Source organism: Dipodomys merriami, unplaced genomic scaffold (genome assembly GCF_024711535.1).
Source record: "Dipodomys merriami isolate MVZ:Mamm:240054 unplaced genomic scaffold, mDipMer1.0.p SCAF_2, whole genome shotgun sequence".
NCBI classification, from domain to species: Eukaryota; Metazoa; Chordata; class Mammalia; order Rodentia; family Heteromyidae; genus Dipodomys; species Dipodomys merriami.
This window is the reverse complement of record NW_027203381.1, coordinates 84,282,795-84,303,384: the sequence shown is the minus strand read 5'-3', so window position 1 is coordinate 84,303,384 and position 20,590 is coordinate 84,282,795. Positions and strand designations below refer to the sequence as shown.

General features: G+C 39.6%; 1 protein-coding gene across 1 annotated transcript; it reads left to right on the top strand.

Moving 5' to 3' along the window:
• Positions 1–6,093: 6,093 nt before the first annotated feature.
• Positions 6,094–19,636, top strand: LOC138831858 (small ribosomal subunit protein uS3-like). The gene is made up of 2 exons (XM_070028875.1): positions 6,094–6,461; positions 16,913–19,636. The coding sequence occupies exons 1-2, from the start codon at positions 6,094–6,096 to the stop codon at positions 16,920–16,922; spliced, it is 378 nt and encodes a 125-aa protein (XP_069884976.1). The 3' UTR covers positions 16,923–19,636.
• Positions 19,637–20,590: the final 954 nt, after the last annotated feature.

The following is a 20,590-nucleotide window of genomic DNA, read 5'->3' as shown; positions in this document are numbered from 1 at the left end:
AGATCAATATGGATCAGCAATGTAAGAAAACCATTAAGGAGAGAGATGTTCTTAGGTACTTACAAGGCAGGATTTTGTGTTCTGGCTTTTTTTTTTTTCCACTAGTAAAACTTTTCATTGCTCCCAAGAATGAATAAAACACAAAATCTCAACTCTTCCTTAGGTCAAGATAAATTCTCCCCAGTCTCCCTCTTCTTCAGGCAATCAAAATGCACATCTGGCTTGTGCAGGAACCTTGAACCTGTTCATTCTGAGCAGACTTCTGAAGCTTCAGAAATGAAACTGATCATATGGACATAGCTTCTGACCTTTTCTGCTCGTCCTCCACTTACACTAGTTATTACAAATAAGGGATGTTAAGTAAAATGAACCTCAAGATAGGGACACAACTTGTTTTCTTCTTTCTTGCTATTGTTTTTAACGTATCTAAAATGTACTAGGTGATTCTTTTTTGTTTCTCTTGTATGTTCTTTCCCCATGGTATAACCCCTGTTTTCACTGTATTTGAAGTCGCCCTGCATCTTGTATATACATTTTTCTGAGGGGAAGGGAAATAACACAATGCAGAAACAAGGATACAAGTTGACCCATTGTAACAATAAGATGTACAAGACACTATGTTGGAAATGAACTTTACAACTTGTGGGGGGGGGGAGGTGGGAGTTGAGGAGGTGGGAAGAGAAGGGATGGTAGGGGGAAAACAAAGGAGGAGGTAACAATGCTCGATAGGAATTGTACTCATTGCTTTATTCATGTAACTGTAACCCCTCTGTACACTATTTTTACAATTAAAAAACAACAACAACAAAAAAGAAGTGAAACTGGGTGATATTTACAGCAAAGAAAACCCAAAACAAAACAAAAACTTAGAATCATGAGGGCAACTCTGGCTACATTCAAGGGGAATCATAATGGGAGTGAATTTCATTTTCTAAATAAAAAGGTATTTTCCTAATCATGTTGATTGCAGAGATTAGCTAAGCACATAGCACTTCTGCTTTTCTAAACTTCTTTTCCTGGCCGAGTCGGGACATGACCACCATTTCTGTTCTTTCCCACAGAAGTGCAGACACTCAGAACCTCACAGCCCATGGCGGCTGGAGCTCTGAAACCTGGAGTTTCCAACACACAATCCCATGCTTGAACATTTGCACATACAAATGGACTTCTATGAGGTGACCAAACATCTTTAGACTTTACAAGAACAGACCAGGAAATCATTACAGAATCACTGGAGATCTACCAGAGATTTGTGTGTCTCTGCCCTGCTACAGAGCTCCAGCTCTAAACATTCTAAGAAATTCCCAAGGCCAACTCCTTCTGCAGATGAACGGCAGGCTCACAAACTGACCCAGGCAAAGCTCTTCCAGGAAGTGAGTTCTCCCTCCCCTAGTTCCCCAAGGAATGCAAACCATCTGTTCAGGACTGAACTGCTTTAGCTTTGTTGTGTGTAAATTATTCAGTACCCCCTCCTTTGGCACTCTTTGCTCCCTATTTTGTCTATCTACTCTGTTGTTTACTAATTTCTCTCTCAGCTACATCATTTGCCTTGGACTCATCCTCTAACAAACTTAAAAAGGAAACTCGACTCATTAGCCACAAAGACAGAATCAAGATAACTTTTGGAGATATGGGGAGGCAGGAAAATTTGCCTTGTAATTTATTTGATACCCAGCCTTTTGGAGAGCAAAGTCTTTAAATTACTGCTTAAAAAAAAAAAAATCTTTGAACTGCTTACCTTTGAAAAACATGTCATTAAAGCCTGAATGTCTCTAATGCAGTATTTCCAGGTGAACAGCAGGGGGCAATAACACACCAAGAATTGTAGAACAATCCCAGGCACTGAAAACCCTATTGAATGGTCACACTGGGTCTGTATATGCCTGATGATCTCAGCTCTAGATGAAGTCTTTTGTATCTGTTTTACAATGCACCGTTCAGATTTCTGTGTGAGCTGTGATGAGTGAGCTGTGACTAGCTCGGTATTTCACTGTGACAGCTTAATTTCACTGAAAGATGGACCGAACAAAAAGGAGGAAAGGGAAAGAGAAAATTTAAAATGTTTCTAAATGAAACTGCAAACAAAAACAGAAGCAATCTTTCCTGTAGATACAGTTTGTCCCTTCTCTGTTCCCATCCTAAACAGTCTTTCTGGATTATGGATTTAATCCATCCCTATTACACACAAACACACACACACACACACACACACACACACACACACTTCAGTTCCCTTTTTCTGTCAGTTTTCTGTTAAAAGAAAATCTTTAAAAAAAAAAAAAAAAGACATTTAAGCCCAAATTACTTGACTTTCTCAATAACTAAAATTTACTTTGCTATTTTTCTGGCTTTTCATCAAACTTCTGAGTATATAAATTTAATCATTTTGTGCATTTTGAATATTTATTAATCATGATAAATTTCACTGATGTGTATATTGCAATAATATTCTTTCCCTTCTAAACACACAGTCCCAGATAGATGACTAAAAGCTCTATTTGTGCTGCATATTTGTGCTTAGAATTCCTCCATCAGAGACCTGAAGAATATATTCAAGGTCACTGTGAAGGTCAAGGTTTGGGAAAATGTTTAGCAATACCACAATGGACATTGTTGTATCTCAGGCTTTTGCATGAGTTGTTTTCTGTCCGGAACAATCCTCAGTCACTGAAATGATTCACTCCTTTACCTTCTCTATAAGTAGAATATCTACCCTCCCCAGACCTTCCAATTTCTCCCATGTTCTTTTATTGCCCTCAATAAAGTTCATCACCATCAAATATGTCACATATTACACATATAATATCATGTATGGAATAACTGAGACCAATTATATCAGACACTATCAGACTTAACCTCACTATCAAAAAGAAAAAAAAACAACAGGTTAATCCCAAAGAAAAACTCAACTCTGCTTTTTGTAAAAGGCAAAGACATACGTAAAGCAAAACAATTCAGCAATGATAAAGGGGAAGAGAGAGAGAGAGACAGAGAGAGAGAGAGTGAGAGAGAGAGAGAGAGAGAGAAAGTCAAAGCAGAGTATGAAAATCCTAATTTTGAAAAAAGAATTCAGATTTTTTAAAATCCAAGACAGAAGAATTCTGACTAAAACTCATCACCAAGGCAAATGACACCTTATAATGCCAAAATAAAATAAAATAAAAATATTTATGGAAACACAGCAAAAGCAAACGCTATTTTCATATAGCAATAACCATAAGATATTTAAAGAAAAATTGAAATGTGCAAATAAGCTCTCTCTCTCTCTAGCTCTCTCTGTCCTCTCTCTCTCTCTCTCTCTCTCTCTCTCTCTCTCTCTCTCTCTCTCTCTCTCTCTCTCTCTCTCTCTCTCTCAATGGTACTAGGAATTGCATTCAGTGTTAAGGGGTTAGTCAAGTTCCTATATACCTGTCTTTTCATCATAACAAAAAATTATCCAGAACACTTACAAATATTGACTATAGTTTACTATAAAATAGGTTTACTTTGATAAAAATAGAAAGATAGCCAAAATAATCTCCATTTACAGTAGGATACAACTAGAAATTCACAATGAAAACATAAGAAAACTTCATCTCAAAATTTTGAATTTTTCTATTTAATGTAGTTAGGATAAAAAGGAAATATTGATATTGAAGATTTCTGGGGGGAAAACGTGACATTAGAGTCTGTAAGAAGCCGAGTGCTGGTGGCTCATGCCTGTAATCCTAGCTACTCAGGATCTGAGTCTCAGATCTGAGGATCAAGGTTCAAAGCCAGCCTGGGCAGGAAAATCCGTGAAATTCTTATCTCCAATAAACTACCAGAAATCAGAAGTGGCACTGTAGCTCAAGTGGTAGAACGCTAGCCTTGAGCTGAAGAGCTGAGGGACAGCGCTCAAGCCCAGAGTTCAAGCCCCACAACTGGCAAAAATAAAAATTAAAAAAAAATAGAGTATGTAAGATACGGCTAAGGACTATTCAAAACAAAATTTAGGGATATAAATATTCATATCAATAAACACCAAAGAATAAACCAAAGATGTATTGCACTCATATGTAAGATTTACTATTTTCCCACCCTGTATTTCATTTCCTTTTTAGTTGGGCAACTTATATTTGAAAACAAAATGAAAGGTACCTAGTTAAAATATACTTCACATTTTTATTGTTAATTGTAATATGAGAAAAAGCAAAGAAATAATCATGTTACTATCATGAAGGCCTCGGCTTTTCATCATGAGAAGAGTGACACCACCAAACCAAAATTCCTATAACATTTTATTAGAACTTAAATTTCACCACAAATGTATGCTTTTATTTTTCTTTTCAACACTACCTATTTTTCTAGATTTGTATTGAAAGGGCTGAAATATCATTAGACATTTAGTCCTCAGCATCTTTTAGTGGGCATACTATTGCCTGTAAAATACCATTTTCACTAAAAGCCAGGTGGACTCCTTGTAAAATAGGGGAGCAGAAACCTACAATTCCACACAGGTGTGAGCCTGAGATTGAACTGTCATATGGCAAAGATGCCAATCAAGACATCTGAGGAGGTCCCAGGTAAGCCTAAGTGACCAGAGATGGGCAATTAGAGCTTCAATGACCCTTTACTGCAAGTACCTAAACATGCAACTAGAGAGGGCAATAAAATCAATGGAAAGCTCCTAGAATCAATAGGCCAAAGATAGTAGCAAAATCAACACACTTAGTTGCAGCAACAAGCAATTACAGGAGAAAAAGAGATTATCGCACTTATACTACCAACACAAACAGAAAAATATCCTACGGATAGATGTAACAAAAAAAAGGTGTGAAAAAACTATTTCCTGAAAGATATTGGGCCTTGATTAAAACCAAACCCTCTTAACAGGAAAATACATCATAAATTAACGTCAATTTCCTAAAGAGTTTGTATTGTTAGACTCTATAGTTAATATAGAAAAATAATAAGCAAGAATATAAAAAGGCAAAGGCTAGTGATATGGGCCAAGTGATAGAGCATTTGCCTGGCTCTGGTTCTGAGTTCAAAACCAGTACTACCACCAAATAAAAAGAAAAGAAAAGAAGGAAGGAAGGGAAAAGAGAAGAAACTAAAGATATTTTAAAAATAAACCAAAAAGTAATAAGGCAACGAGGCAAGCCTACCATACCAATATCAAAATATATTGTACATCATCTACAACTAAAATGCTATAACTTTAAGTCAATGAGTAGATTCATTAGTAGAAATATAGAGAGAGAGAGATGAGTCAGGTACACGTGTGAATTTACCTATATGATGAGTAGTATATCAAATCACTGAGGGCGAGGAGGAGAAAAGACTTCTAAAATCTTTTAGATAAATGGTTAGGACAGCTTAATGGTCATTTGAGCACAAAGAAACTGGACTATCGCGTCACCTACATAGAATATCCCCCACCCTCCCGCAAACACACACCTGATGTGGAAGAAACCATCCAAAATATCCACTTGAAGGATATCCCGACCAGACCAGCGTAAATGGGTCTTAATCCCCGGTCAAAGCAGGACATACTGGGAACTTTGGGGAAATTAAAAAATATGAGCTCTAGTACCGTTACATTTCCTGATGATAAGTTTTGTACTTCGGCTTTGCCCGCCCCTCTTTCTGCTCCCCCTCCCCCAGCACATACCTGGTAAAGAGGGGCAACAACATTTGGCGGTCAGAATTCGGGGGATGAAGGATTACTATTGGCATCTAGCGGTCAGAGGGCCAGGCCCACAGGTACACCCCCACCCCCAAATCACCCTGCCCAAAGCGACAGCAGGACAGCTGGAAAAACCCTGATGTAGAACAAGCCTTTATTCTTCCAAGAGACACACTGGGACGGTGGGCTCAATTCCTTCGACCTAGGTCAAATGTCGGCAGTATTTAAGGGCGATCATACTCACAGCTAACTCAAAAGTCTGTTCACATGCCAGCACCCTTGGGTACCAGAGAGGAGGGAGGGAGCTCTGTGAGTGAGCGAGGATGACGACCCGCCCAGTGGTGGGAGGAGCCGGGGCGGTGGGAGGGGCGACGGTGGATGGTGGGAGGAGCTAGGGTGATGGGTGGAAGCCCGCCCTCCCACCTCGCGTGAGGACACTGCGCATGCCCAGGGCATGCAGCCACACCCACGCCGGCTTCTTCCAAAGTTTCCGCCGGGTTGGCTGCTCTGAGCCGCGCGGCGGTTCTCGGCCGGCGGAGCACCGGGGTGAAGTCTGGGAGGGGCCGGCCGGCCGCTGCTGTGCCTGGATGCGTGCTCGGCGGGAAGACCAGCACCCTGCTCCTTGGCGACCCCCGGAGCCCCCCGAGCGCAGCCGGGAGCACCCTGGCCCGCGCGGACCACCCGCTGGAGCCGGCGCGGCCAGCCCCCTCCTGGCAGCCCGCGGACGGGCGCCGGGTGGACTCGGACCACGGCCGCCCCGCGCCCCGCGCCCCGCGCCCCGCGCCCTCCTCCCCGGCGATCGCACGTCCAGGTAAAACTTCCCGCCCGGAGTGCTAGGGAAGGAGCTGGCCGGGGAGCTCCGGGACGCCGGCCAGAGCTCTGTCTGGTTCTTTGCGGCCCTGTCACATCCGTGTGAAAACGGGCACGCCCGGCTGCTCGGAAGGTGACGGCGGGGGCCCCAATGCAGGTCCCCCGGAGGCCCGGCGCCCCGCTGCTGGCAGCCCGGACGGTGTGCGCTCCGGGGACGGCTGCCGGGCGCGGAGCCCCCCGGAGCCCCCTGACCTTCCCGTAGCCAGGACTACAGCTCGGTGTGAAAGTAATACAAGCTATCTCAAGTCACCGTTCTGCAATTGTTTACCCCCCCCCCCCCCCCAGTCATATGTCAGATGTCCACCGTGGTCATAGGAAAGCCTTTAAAAAGTACAGAGAGGAGAGTAAACATTTTCCATGATCTCAACTCACATCATTTTGTTCAATTGCGTATGCACTTTGAGTTCTTGCATGCTAGATAGGTTAAGGTTTCTTTGTGAATCACGCGGAGCATTTAGGACAAGGTACTCAACAATTAGACTCTTAAAAGTATTTCTGAATAGGCTTTTGTTGCAGTATCGCATAGAGAAAAGTACACAAGTTATCAACATGCCCGGTCAACTATCAGGCTTAGGAAAACATAACCTGGCAACAGCTTTGCAGGTTAAACTGTATCAAGCATCTTTTATCCCTCAACTCAGTCAGAAACCACCTCTCCCCAAATCAAGCCATTGCCTATCCTTAGGTAGTCTTGGATGCATTCTTCTTGATTGAAAATGAATTATTCAGTAAATATTTGATAAATTTGGTTTCTTGCATTCCATTATTATATTTGGGTTCATGCTTTCTGTTGTAACAGCTTTTTAAATTTTATGTTAGATCATGTTGTTTTTAAAATATACTTTTATATTGCAGAGTTTTCTTTATAGCACTTTTATTGTAATACTAAGTTATGTGCCAGTTATTGTGATTAGAACTTCTTAGTATATTCAAATATATGATGTAACTATTGCCACGGTCCGATTTTATGAGATATTTTCATGACCTGAAAACCAATTCGATATCCCTTAGCTATTAGTCTTATCTGTATCAGCCCAACAACCACTAATCTCTCTGTGTCTGTTGATTTGCTTATTCTGAACACTTCACAAAACCTGAGTTACAGAATAAGGTTTCTTTGTGAATCATTTAGGTTATTTCCTGGTTTGGGGTTATTATAAATGTGAGCATTATTCCACTTATTTGTTCATATAGCTACGTGTTTCTATTGAGATTTATACCTAAAAGTGGAATTTCTAGCAATGTATGTTTATGGGTTAGCTACATTTATAGTACCAGCAATTTTCCAGATTTACAGTCCCACTGGCCTGTGTGATGAAAATTCTCACATCACTACATCCTTACCAACTTTCACTGGTCATATAGTTTTAATGTATGCTTCTCTGGTGACTAATGATAAATAGCATCTTGGTTTTTGTAAAGAGCCTTTCAGTTATTTTTATTGGGTTGTCATTTTATACTTGACTGTACACTTCATTGTATATTCAGATGAGTGCTACAGCTAGACTCACCTTTTACTCTATGGCTTGAATTTCAACTATCTCTTAGAGTTAGGTAAATTGAAGTTTTTAATTTTTTCATAGTTAATGCTTTTCCCAAGCTATGAGGAATCATTGCCTACATTACCATCTTGAACATTACTTTTCTTTTGAATGCTTAAATCTACTGCCTAGAATTGATTTGGGAGCATGCTGTGAAAGAAGGTTTTATTTCTTTTCAAGATGACCTAGATCTTCCTTGAGAAGAAAAAAAGAAATCTCTCTTTGCTCTATAGAGTCACTTTTGTCATGAATCAAAAAAAACCAATCTACAGATGTTAAAAGTAGTCAACACTGAATGTACAATATCTATGACAAATATATTAAAAGGTTTTACTAAGATGACTATAATAGAAGAAGGCAGGAAGTTTTGAGATAAAATAGTATAAAAATGAAATGGAACTCTTTAGCGTGTAATAATTGAAATAATAATTGAAATTATCTGTTAAGACTATCAGTGGATTGGACACACAGGGCACACCAGTGCATTTGAAGGCAGTTCAGTAGAAATCATCAAAATGTAAAGTCTACTGAGGAAAAATAAAACATTAAAAAATAAGTAGACCATCAATAACTTTCCGAAATAGTATCAAGTACCCAACACATGTGAAATTGAACTCCCAGAAGACAAGGAGAAAGAATGTGACAAAAGAAAGAAGAAGGAAATGAAGGAAGAAACAAGGAAGGAAGGAAGGAAGGAAGGAAGAAAGGGAGGGAGGGAGGGAGGAAAGAAGGGAGGGAAAGAAGAAAAAAATTAAGCAAAAGTTATCCAATTTTGATTTAATATATTTTATAGAGAATGTTTACTTATGTTCAGTGGAGAATTGATTTCAGTTAGCCAGGTTTGCCACTGGTAGAATTTAATTAGTGTTGTATATCTTCATGAATGAGTAGCAGTGGATTTTAAATCACACCAAATGTAGGAACATACTTTTTTGTGTAAAACTGTCCAAAGGATGACTGTGGTTTTAACATAAATATGTCAGCCCAGACTTGTTAATGTCAAAACATCTTCAAGTCTTTCACCATGCACACTTTGGCCCTGCATACATTAAGAACTTTTCTCCCCAGTCATAGTTCCTCCACCTCCTTCCTCCACCACTTTCTAAACTAATCTTTTCATGCTTACATGGCCCCAGCCATACTGGCCTCTCTCCAACTCATGCCTTTGGGGATTGCTTTTCCCTCTTCCACAGTGCTCTTCCCTAAAATACCTTATGACTGACTATTCTCTTCTGCAGGTTCAAATGCAATCTTCTCAGTGAGGACAGATCCAACAATACAAATGAGCTTGCAAATGCACTCTGGGCTGTGTTAGTCTGCTAGTGTTACCATAGTCGATATATAGACACGAGTGGCTTAAATGAGAATTATTTTCTCAGTTGCAGAGACTTAAAGTCCAAAACATCCATAGGTATAGTTTCTCCTGAGGTTTTTCCTCTGTGCTAGTGTTTCTGTATTATTCTAAGTTTCCTCTTACTAAGAATACTCATTAGGTTAAATTGGAGCTCATACTAAGGGCCTGATTTTTATTTAATCACCTCTTGGAAAACCTCATCTCCAAATACATTTGGAGGCCACAAGATCAACATGGGAATTTTTATGCAAATGACATAATCTAGTTCATAACACCAACGCTAATTTATTTTTTGTTTACAGAGCTTAAACAATGAATTTTAGTTAATTTCTTTTATTGTCCCACAGGTAGGTTCTGTGAGGAAGAGATTTTAATCCACTTTGGTCTCTGTAATGTCTTCAGATCCTCAGATGAATAAAAACTTATTAACAGTTTTGTTTAGGGCTAGCCAAAGGACAAGTTCAATTTATTCCTTTTGAATGAACATATCTTTTGGGGAATGCTTTTTTTTTTTTCTTTATGAATGAAGAAAACTCAGTATTCTAGTAACACATGTATTTTTAAGTTATGCTCAAGTTTCTTAGCAAAAACATAAAAAGAATCATAAGAGCAAAAGATCTAACTTTTTAGCATGGACTACAAGAAATAGGACTGCAAGAAAGCTTTACTTGATTAACAGACTGCAGGATCCTCTGTAATGCCTTGCAATTCTCACTAATTGCTGAGGTCCCCCTAACACAAACCTTTACAATCATCATCACAAAGAAATTTCCTGCTCACTTTTAAGCTAATGTGCACCATTTTTTTTTCTTTAGGTTCTCATGCTCAGGAAGGACTATGAGCTTTCAAAGAGGAAAAAAAAAAAGCTGGGTTACCAACTGTGCTGCCAATGGAATGAGCGTTTCTTTGTAGCATGTACAGACCCACGGAACTCTATTCTGATATTACATAATCTACCAACAACCTATTTATCTACTGTTCTAATCTAACTTTCTCTTGAAAAGCAGAGTTTGAGACGTATTCTGAGGTAGAGCAGAGGTAGACATATTCTGCTTACAAATGTGATCCCAGGGAGCAGGAATGAAAGTCAGAAGAATGAACAGGGGAAAAGGGAAAGAAAATCCAGGCAACACAAAGGAGTGTTATCAAGTGATCCATGGTTGTTAATAGTTACATGATGCAGAAGTGTCTTGAGATTATTCAGTTCTGTTTCAGAGCTCTGCCTGAGGTACAATCAGGATAAGCATTATCTATCTGCAGCAATTTCCTTTGTTTTCAGAACTGCTCCATAAGGCATTAGCTTTCCATCTCTCTGTGTTGCAAGGCTGCCTGTCTGGTTCCACAATATCAGACACTGCTGTCAGGGAAGCCTTGGGATTGGAGACTGGGTTCTTGGTGCATGCTTGTGTGAGGCAAGTTTCATCATAGAGCAGGGCAAAACCTTCCAGAACTTCTCACTAGGACTCTCAGTGGTATTAGAGGTTGAATAGAAGTGAGGAAATACACAAAAGCATCTTAGAAGCATAATATGCTGCTAGACCTGTCTAAATTTACTTCCTCTCTTCTTTCTATAGTTGAAATTCAGGGTCCAGGGCAAGATTGGAAGATGGGCCACACAGAAAGTTAAATACATTAAAAGTTGTATTTTTATCACAATTTTAACCTTGAATCATGTTTGTTTAGAAGAAAGAAAAAGAGACAGTGGATCTGTGAAATTTTAAAAAGTGATTTTTACTTGAAAAGTTTGACCATTGGGAAAAGATATAAGTCATCTCTCTAATCTCAGAAGCACTCATGCATTGTTGGAAAAAAAGAATAAAATTATATCATGGAAATATTCATATTTCCTTTGAAAATTGATGTCATTAAATGTCCCCTAACATACTATTTTCTGCCTTCATGTAGAACCAGGCTTGCCATTAATGAAGAGAAACCAGTAGACACACAGAAGAAAAGTGCTGGAATAATTTCTCTACCATGAAGTGTTGGCATTAGTAACAGTTGTAATATGGAAGCTGCATTGACTCAGTGATCCTGTAGGAGGATCAGCTTCTAAGCAATGGTGATGCAATCGTCATCCTGCTACTTGGTCTGAAATTGCTGTAAACAGGCCATAGCTTTCTAGCTGCTCAATCAGTATTTATTAAGTGCCTACTGACTATTTAATTGTCATTGTATACACATGAATAAGACAAGGTATAAAAACACTACACTCCAAAACTTCAGAATATGTATTCCCTGAAGGTACACTTGGAGTATTTACCCAAACTGGCCATTAGGTGGATCACAAATCAAGCCTCAGCTAAATAAGATTGACATTATATTTAGTATGAATGAACCATAAATCAATTATATAAAGGTAACAACAAATTTGTAATTATTATTTTTTGGGGGGGGTTCGGTCGTGGGCCTGAACTCTGGGCCTGGGCACTGTCCCTCAGCTCTTCACCTCAAGGCTAATGCTCTACCACTTGAGCCACAGTACCACTTCTGGCTTTTTTTTTTTCCTCCTTATATGGTGCTGAGGAATCGAACCCAGGACTTCATGCAAAGGCTCTACCACTGAGCCACCTTCTCAGCCCAACAAATTTGTAATTCTAAGAACATATTCCTGATGATCTATGAGTCAGTAAATCAGCCTAGAATTTAGAAAATAGCTTGAAATGAACTCTAGTGAGAAAACAGCACACCCAAACTTGTCAGGTGTGAAAACAAGTGCTTATGTTTGTCCCTTTGACCTTGACTTACCTTACTTTGCATGTTCTAGGTCCATCCATTTCCCACTTAGCATGTTCTATGTCCATCCATTTCCCTGAAAATGATAATCTTATTCTTTCTAATGAATGAATGAAGTTCCATTGTGTAGAAGCGAGCATCTGGGCTGTCACCATAACTAGGCTATTTTAAACAATGCAGTAATGAACATGGATGCAAGTGTCTTTATGGTACCCTGGCTTGTGATGTTCTGGGTGGATGCTCAGGAGTGCTATGCTGGCTGAGTCAAGAGAAGTTCTATGTTTAGTTTTTTGGAGAACCTCCAAATATTACGGAAAGGCTCTCTATCAGTGTTTCAGGAAGCCAGGGGAAAAGGTTTGAAGCCACATTTCAGATGTGTGTGTCAGTGAAGTTATCTTTGGGTGGGAGAGACCTATTTTGGCAACTCCTTCCTGCAGGTGGCACTGTGGAGCATGCTGCAGGAGGAGGAGCTTGAGCAGAGCATCTGAGTTGAACAAAACTGAAGTCAGAGCCTGGGATGCTTTGATGTTCAGAACAGAGTATCAGGGGAGCAGGAAGGTGCACCAAGAAAAAAATCACAGATATCTACATAGACATTTGTTTGTGCCATTATATTCCAGGGCCTTTCCTGATAACATTCCAGCCACTTCTCCCACCTGTGAATTCCGTTTCTCAACATTCCCTCTGGTAAATGAGCACAGGATGGTGATATGTCACTGGAACCAGTATTATCAACTTCTTGCCCTGCCCATTCTCATCTTATTTGGGTATACATGTTACCCAACATCCTGTCACTCATCTGCTTTGCCTGTAGGGGTGTTACCTTCAGTTAATCCCCCACTTTTCCCCATGAATCAAGCCCACTTAACATCTCTCTAGTTTCATCGGTTATCATGGTAAATATGGCCCCGTGGCTTTTGGTAGTTAAGCACTGGCCCTTCAGAGCCCTCTTGTATTTGAGGTTCCAGTACCCCTGACTGATATTAACAAGCTCAGCTCTGTGACTGATATTAACAAGCTCAGCTCTGTGACTGCTTCATCATGTGCCCTGTCTGAAAAGAAGAGCCACTTCTGATCTTGTAATGCTGGTGTCCTCTCACAGAAGCATTCTTGGTGGCCTCAGTGAGTTGTAGTTTCTGATCATAAAACCATGCGGAGTTTCACCCTTAGTTTTCCCTCAGCGTATGGATTCCTTTTCCTGCCGTTTACAGAACCACGTGGGCATTTCTTCTTTGCTCAGTGCTGTCTGCTTCTGTTTCCAGGTAGTTCAGAGCTATTCTAATAGGGAATGTGCTCCATCCCCTGGGGCTCTTGCTTGGATGATATATTAGTACATTTATGTGGCTGTACTAACAGGCAAGGCTGAGTGATTCCTAAAAACAGGAACTCAATTTCCCATAGTAATGGAGGATTAAGACCTTTCAGATCAGAGTGCCAGCAGAGTTGGCGGCTCCTGAGCACCCATTCTTCTTCCAAACCTCCTGACTTGATCATCTCTAGCAGGCACTACCACTAATCCTCTCATATTAGCAACTAATATTCACCACATAAGAAGACAGTCAGACCACAACAGATGATTCAATATTGCGTTCCATAAAATATTTCTAGATAGGTTATTTTTTTCTAGTCGGATTGTATCCCTAAGGGGATACAATACGGGATATGCCCGTACAGGAGTATTTCCCTGGCTTTTACCAGAGCATGCTATTTGAGAGCCCAGAACCCCTCCTCTGACTTTATTCTGCACGTAACTGTACTCATCTTCTTAGCATCCAGGAGAGAACAATAAGCCTGTCAATGGGGGACCTTAGCGGCATCATTGATGACAGGGGAGTACTTAGTACTTCCACAAAGTACTGTCCTGGGCCACATGACTTTATTGGCAAATTCTTCCAAACATGTAAGCTGAACGAATCAAGCTTCCACATTTTTTTCAGCTACATAAGAAAATACGGAAACCTCCTGATTTGTTATAAGAGACCAGTAAAACTGATACCAAAATCTGAGTAAACCTTACCAAAAAAGCGGGAAATTATAGATTAAGCCAAAATCAAACCAAGGATTGTCAGAGCAAACTGAAAGAGAAAGAAATGGGGTATTTTGCCCATAATAAAGTTTTACTAATCTTACATTTACAGTCCATTAGGCAATGCATTTGGAAGGCTTGAACAGTGTTTATGGACCCCACGGTTTTTCCTTCTGGTGTTGGGTGAGCTGTTTGGTCCAGCTAGAAAAATAAGAGCCTCATCAATGTGCACAACACAAAGCATGTTGGGTTGTAACATGTCTCCCTTTTTTAGATATAATTCATAAATGTTTTCCTGGGAGCCATGTTCCATAAGTTGGTAAGTTCTAGTTTGGTTTAACATAATTGATACTAAATCATTTACCTTCTAGGAATAAGGACTGACCTCCTAGGAATATATTTACACAGAGTCTGTTACTGATATGTATACAAGGAGGTTCAAGTACATCGGTTGCCTTCTTCCTATCCCTGGGAACTTACCTCAAGATGTGTCCAAGACAAATATTAACTGGAAGCCAACTGCTTAACTTTTTTTCTGCTCAGAAGCCAGTCAAATCTCACAAATCTGCAAGCTCAGATTCTAAGTGTATTATCAAATAAAATTGGTAAAACTTTCTTGCTCAAGGCTGACAGTCTACCACTTATGTCACACCTCCCCATCTGGCTTTTTGCTGGTGACGTGGAGAAAGTGACTAATACGTCATGAAGTCAGCTTACTATTTCAAAATTGACTATATAATTCACTCTATGTCAGAATAACTAAGAAAAATCTCTTATCAGTGGAGGCAGAGAAGGCAAACAAATCAAACTCATTAACAACATAACTAGCACACAGAAAAGAACTCTTCTCACCTGATAAGGTTATCTATTAAAAACCCACAGGAGGTACCATTAATGGTAAAACATGGAATCTTTCCCCTCAATATTGGAATTCAGACAAGGATGTGCAGTTTCATAGCCTTTATTCCTCATTGTACTTGATGTCCTATACAGGAAAGTAAAGAAGAGAGCAAGAACAGAAATAAGATTGAAAGAGAAATGAAAAACTGGGCCCAATGACTCATACCCATAATCCTAGCTACTCAAAAGCCAGGATCAGAAGGATCTTAGTTCAAAGGCTGTCCAAGCATAAAGTTAATGAGAACTCATCTCAACAGACTAGCTGAGAATGGTGACTCACTCCTGCTATGTGGGAGATATAGATAGGATTGTAGTCCAGTTCAATCTAAGCAAAAAGCATGTGACTTTATCTGAAAAAAAATGGCTAAAGTAAAAACAGTCATGGTGGTATGGTTAGGTGGTAGAGTGCTTTCCTAGAATGCAGGAGGCTCTGAATACTATAGGCAGAAATAGTCTCTGAAATAGTCTATGAACTATGAGAATGACTGTAGGAACTTAGCAAAGTCAAAATAGCTAATGATTTTATAACCTGCAACTATCATGAGCAGGTGAGTGGCCCTCACTTTCTAGCATCTTGTTGGAGTGCCAAACTTCCAGTCCAGTTGTTCATCCTAGGATATGGTATTTTTTTTTTAATAATAGCTCTCCCTAATTAAGAGAAAACCTATGAACTTACCTTAAAATGTAATGTCTACATGTACCTGGAAAATATCTAAAATTTAGTATTTGGGGTGTGTGTGTGTGTGTGTGTGTGTTTGTGTGTATGTGTGTGTGTGTGTGTGTGTGTGTGTAGTCAGAATAAGCCCTTAAATAAATTAAATTTAGGAAAAATGAGGCCAATCTTCCATGCACCTGAGTACGTGGACTAGTTAGCAACATAGAAGTTTCAGGGAGGGCTCTAGATAGATGTTGAAGAGAAGGTGGCCTGGAGCAAGCCATCATCTATGTACAGTTCTAACACAGCCTGTCAACCGTGCTACTCAGATGGAATGCATCCAGTTACGTTCTGTGAAACACTAGTTGATAGGACATAAATTGATGCTAAGAGAGAAACAAAATTGGAAATTGTCTTCAGTGCCAGATTTTCAAGGCCATTCACATCTGAATGTTCAGTGCAGCTCTCCAAAAGAGATGATGATGTGAGTGCATTAGTGCAGGTGGCCAGGACCCCTCAGGGGACAGCTCCCACTTGCTGTTGGGAGGACTCAGCAAACACCTAACAATGTTAGACCACTCCTGGAAATGGTTCTCTGCAGAGACTCATTCATCTACAGTCACAGTGCTCCCTGGTGACCCACATCTAATGATTGATCAGTACAGGGGACACACATGTGACATCTCTGAAGGCCACCCACTCCACAACTCCCTTGGTGCTGGCTCAGGCAGCTGTTGGGCATGCATTAACAACTCCGTTTCTGCCTCTTATCTGCCAATCTTGCCTCTTTTTCTACAAGTATTTTTCCAAAATGTACTCTTTTTCTTATGCTGGCACTAGGCCTTGAACTTAGGACCTGGGCACTGTCCCTTAGCTACTGCTCTGCCACCTGAGTCACAATTCCACTTTGGATCTTTGGTGGTTATTTGGAAATAAGAATGTCATGAACTTTCCTGCAGAGACTGGCTTCAAACCGTGATCCTCAGATCACAGCCTCCTGAGTAGTTAGCATGAGCATAAGCCCTGAGTGTTCAGAAATACACATTTCTAAATAAACATCCAGAAAATTGAACTCTAATAGACTCTCAGAATCTGCATGTGAGAGAACCCAGTCTGAAGCCTCCCCATACTTTGGTTCTATTTTCTCTCAAAATCTTCTCTTTTTTTTTTTCCCATAAAGTTCCAAATAGGCACCGAGTATAAGAAGGATGCTGGCAGTCCTCTGCACAGATGAGGGAACTGGGTAAGTACACTCATTTCTGTCTGACAAATATAAATATTTTGCATCCACATCTGTCATATTGGGAAAGAGAAAATATGATGAAAGCTTTTGAAAATTGAATCAGTTTCCAAGAAATGAAAACCCTGTAATAGAAACTCCACAAAACTAAAAAAAAAAAAAAAAAAATCCTCAAAACTGAAGGAGCTAGCCAGGAACAGTCAGTGAATTATAGTACATTTAACTTACTAAAATATTTGTGTTTGGCAAGCCACTGGCTAATATCATTTCAAGATGTGACTTTCTTACAAAAAAAAAACTGGAATGAATATTTTTTTAACAAATCCTAGAGATAGCCAGATTTTTTTTTTAATATTAAGGGAGCTGGCTTACAAAACTAACACCTAAATGATCAGAGACAATGAGATATCACAACTCACGATCCACACAGCGATTTCCAAACAAGAAGAGATGCATGCAGCCTCCACCAATTTGGCCTGGGGAGGAGTTTGCTTCAGCTCACTTGAATGAACTACTGTCTATGGCACACAAGGGTCCCGTTCTTAATGAGGTGGTGCATAGCAGTAACACACTGTGAATCCAAATAGCAGATGGCTACACTGTTGAGTAGGCTGGCAGTCTGATGTCTAGCCACCAACTGGCAGCAATCATTATTAAACTGATTCATGTGCTCAGGGAAAATCTTCATAGGAGACCTAGCAAATGTGAGCAGCAAGAGGAAAATGGTCTGCTCTTCCTCTCTACTCTGGATAAAGAAAAAGTATTCCCTAGGCGATCTATATAAAGAAATGATGATATGGGAACTCAAGGCTCATTTCTTGACTGTATACTTAACATGCCTTTAAACATGATGTCTGTGATTTCTCTATTTGGTGAATAGCCTTTACTTGAAGGAAATAGCTTTCTAATAGGTGCTGTATGGACTTGTAGCAGATATTCAATGATAGGCAAGCACTCAGAGGGTCTTAAATAACTGAACACACACTGTTTCATACAATGAAGTGAGGATCTGAATTGTTCTTGGTCCATGCATCTGAGGCTAGTAACTCATCTCTTCATTAAAAGCATGTTTTAATCACAAATCGGCTATGGAAATAGATTAACAGAGGCAGGAGTTTTGCAAACAACAGTTCTCATATATGGACCTTTGCATAAGAAAAGAAATCTCTGAGAGGTAAAAGTTCTGTTCTTAAAAATCCTATCTTTGGCCAGGGGCCCATGACTGACACTCCTAATCCTATCTGCTCTGGAGGAGGCTGAGATCTGAAGATCTTGTTTGAAGCCAACACAGGCAGGAAAGTCCTTAAGACTCTTATCTCCAAGTAAGTGCCAAAAAGCCAAAAGTGGAGCAGTGGCTTAAGTGGTAGAGCACTAGCCTTCAGGGGAAAAAAAAAATCCCATAGACAACACCCAGGCTCTGAGCTCAAACCCCAGCACTAGCACCAACCAACCAAATAAATAAATAAATAATAAAAGAAGTGTTAAAATCACTGAAAATGGATTCCCTTTGGCCTAGATTTGTTAAACCAATTCATGCTGAAGTATTGCGTACAAATGTCGGGGAAAAGGTTCAAACATGAGAGTGATTTTCTTTCAGAATCTGACACACTAGCCTAAAACTCAAAAGCAAGGTCATATGTCATCATCCCAACTACATTCTTCCCAAACTAGAAATCAAATCCCAGAACTTATTACTGACTTTAATACTTAGACCAAAAAAAACAAAAAAACAAAAACAAAAAAAAACCAAAATAAATAAGCTTGTGTCTGCTTACATTCCAAAAAAATGAAACCGTCAGAAATTATGATGACCCTAGCATAGTTCACATGGAAATGCTCGTGTTGAATGCCAGTGGAAGTCTGACAATGATGATGCATGGTTTCCTAAGGATGACTGGACTCTCAAAATCTAGAGTGATCTGTCAGGCCACCAATAGCTATGTTTTTATTTAAACCACTCATTATGAGATGTTATATGTTAACATGAAAAGCTAGAATGATGAGAGTTGTCATTGGATGTCAGGCTGTACTCAGTAATAAATAGTAAAGAAAACCAGTGATAGGCAGGGACGAGTTGAAAGATCATATTTCCAGGTATTCTGATACAAAGATAAGGACTTGAAGACAAGTAGCAGTACTATACAGAGCAGTATTAGATTACAGTTGATCCATCCCACCAACCAGGAGATGATTACTGTTTATGGTAACAGAAGCATCCCATCCTTAGCTGAGAATGCTAGAAATTTACTCTAGAAAATTCATCTGCACCAAATAGTTGTTTTCTATTCTATCTTTCACAAAAACTACCCTTCTCAAGTATAGCACTGATAACTATCTGGCCAAGCTCAAAGTCTAACTCTCAGGCTCTTATTCGCTCCTACTCTCAGAGAGATCAAATCAGCATCTCCAAACACTTCCTTGGCTTGCAGCGTACAGAGTTAGATTTCTTCTATCTTACTAGAAGTTCATTGTTCCCTGCTTAGCTCTTGATCAAAACCCTGACCAGTTGACCACTGCATGCCTTCATATGATCTACTATGAGCAATTTGGTATTTGATAGATCTTAGACATTCCATTATGTGTCCTCCATGTGTTCCTGGCTCACTGCATGAGTTCATAGAAGACACTCAGATATTTGTTGAAGGAATGAATGAAATGAGAACAATGTCCCCAGCTGGAGTAGTAGATAAGTATAAGTTTAATAGTAAGTACCTTGGGGCGGGGGGAGGGGAAAGAGGGGAGATGGGAAGGGAAGGAAACAGGAAACAAAGGAGGAGGCAACAATGCTTGATAAGAAATGTACTCATTGTCTTGCCCATGTAATTGTAACCCCCTGTATGGTACTTTCACAATAAAAAAAAATAGTAACCACCTTGAGATCAAAAAGTTCTGACTAGTATTGAAGTAGATATAAATACTATTGCCCTTTTTTTAAAAAATACAGGAAATTGGGATTTAGATAAGTCTTGTAACTTGCTTGAGAACATATAGCCACTGAGTGATACAGCTGTGAGTTATACTCTTGATATCCTATCCCTTGGGCCATGCTTTTAACTGGGCTCTGTTCTTCCTCATATGTGCCAGAGAAAATAGTGTGGTGACCTTAATTTAGATTGCATATGCCCTGGACCTGCTCCTTCAGTGATGTAATCTTAAAATTGACAACTCTGATTGTAGCAAAACTACAAATGCCATTTTTCTCATCATCAAAAAAGAAAAATCTGTCTTCTCACCTGTAAAATAGAACAAAAATAGTATGTCTACCTTCATTATATTGTTACGTTAGGCTTAAATAAGATAATGGACATAGGAGTGGTTTCCATTCATTAATTATTCCAGCTGGAGCATACTAAAAGAAGAGCTGAAATGGAGAAATTCAAAAATCTTTAACCTGAAAGAAGACTTTTAGGAAAAATCTAGAATACCCCCTACTTACCTACCTCTATTGGGGAAATGGAAGGAAAGAAAGGCAGTGCTTTACAGTTCTCATGTAAAAGATAATAAACAGTTACCACACAATTACAGAATTGAAAGTTTATTGTCTTAGCTACGCTATATTTTAAGAAGAAAAACATAAATACAAAAGTCTGCTGGTATTGTGAAATAAACCTGGCATTT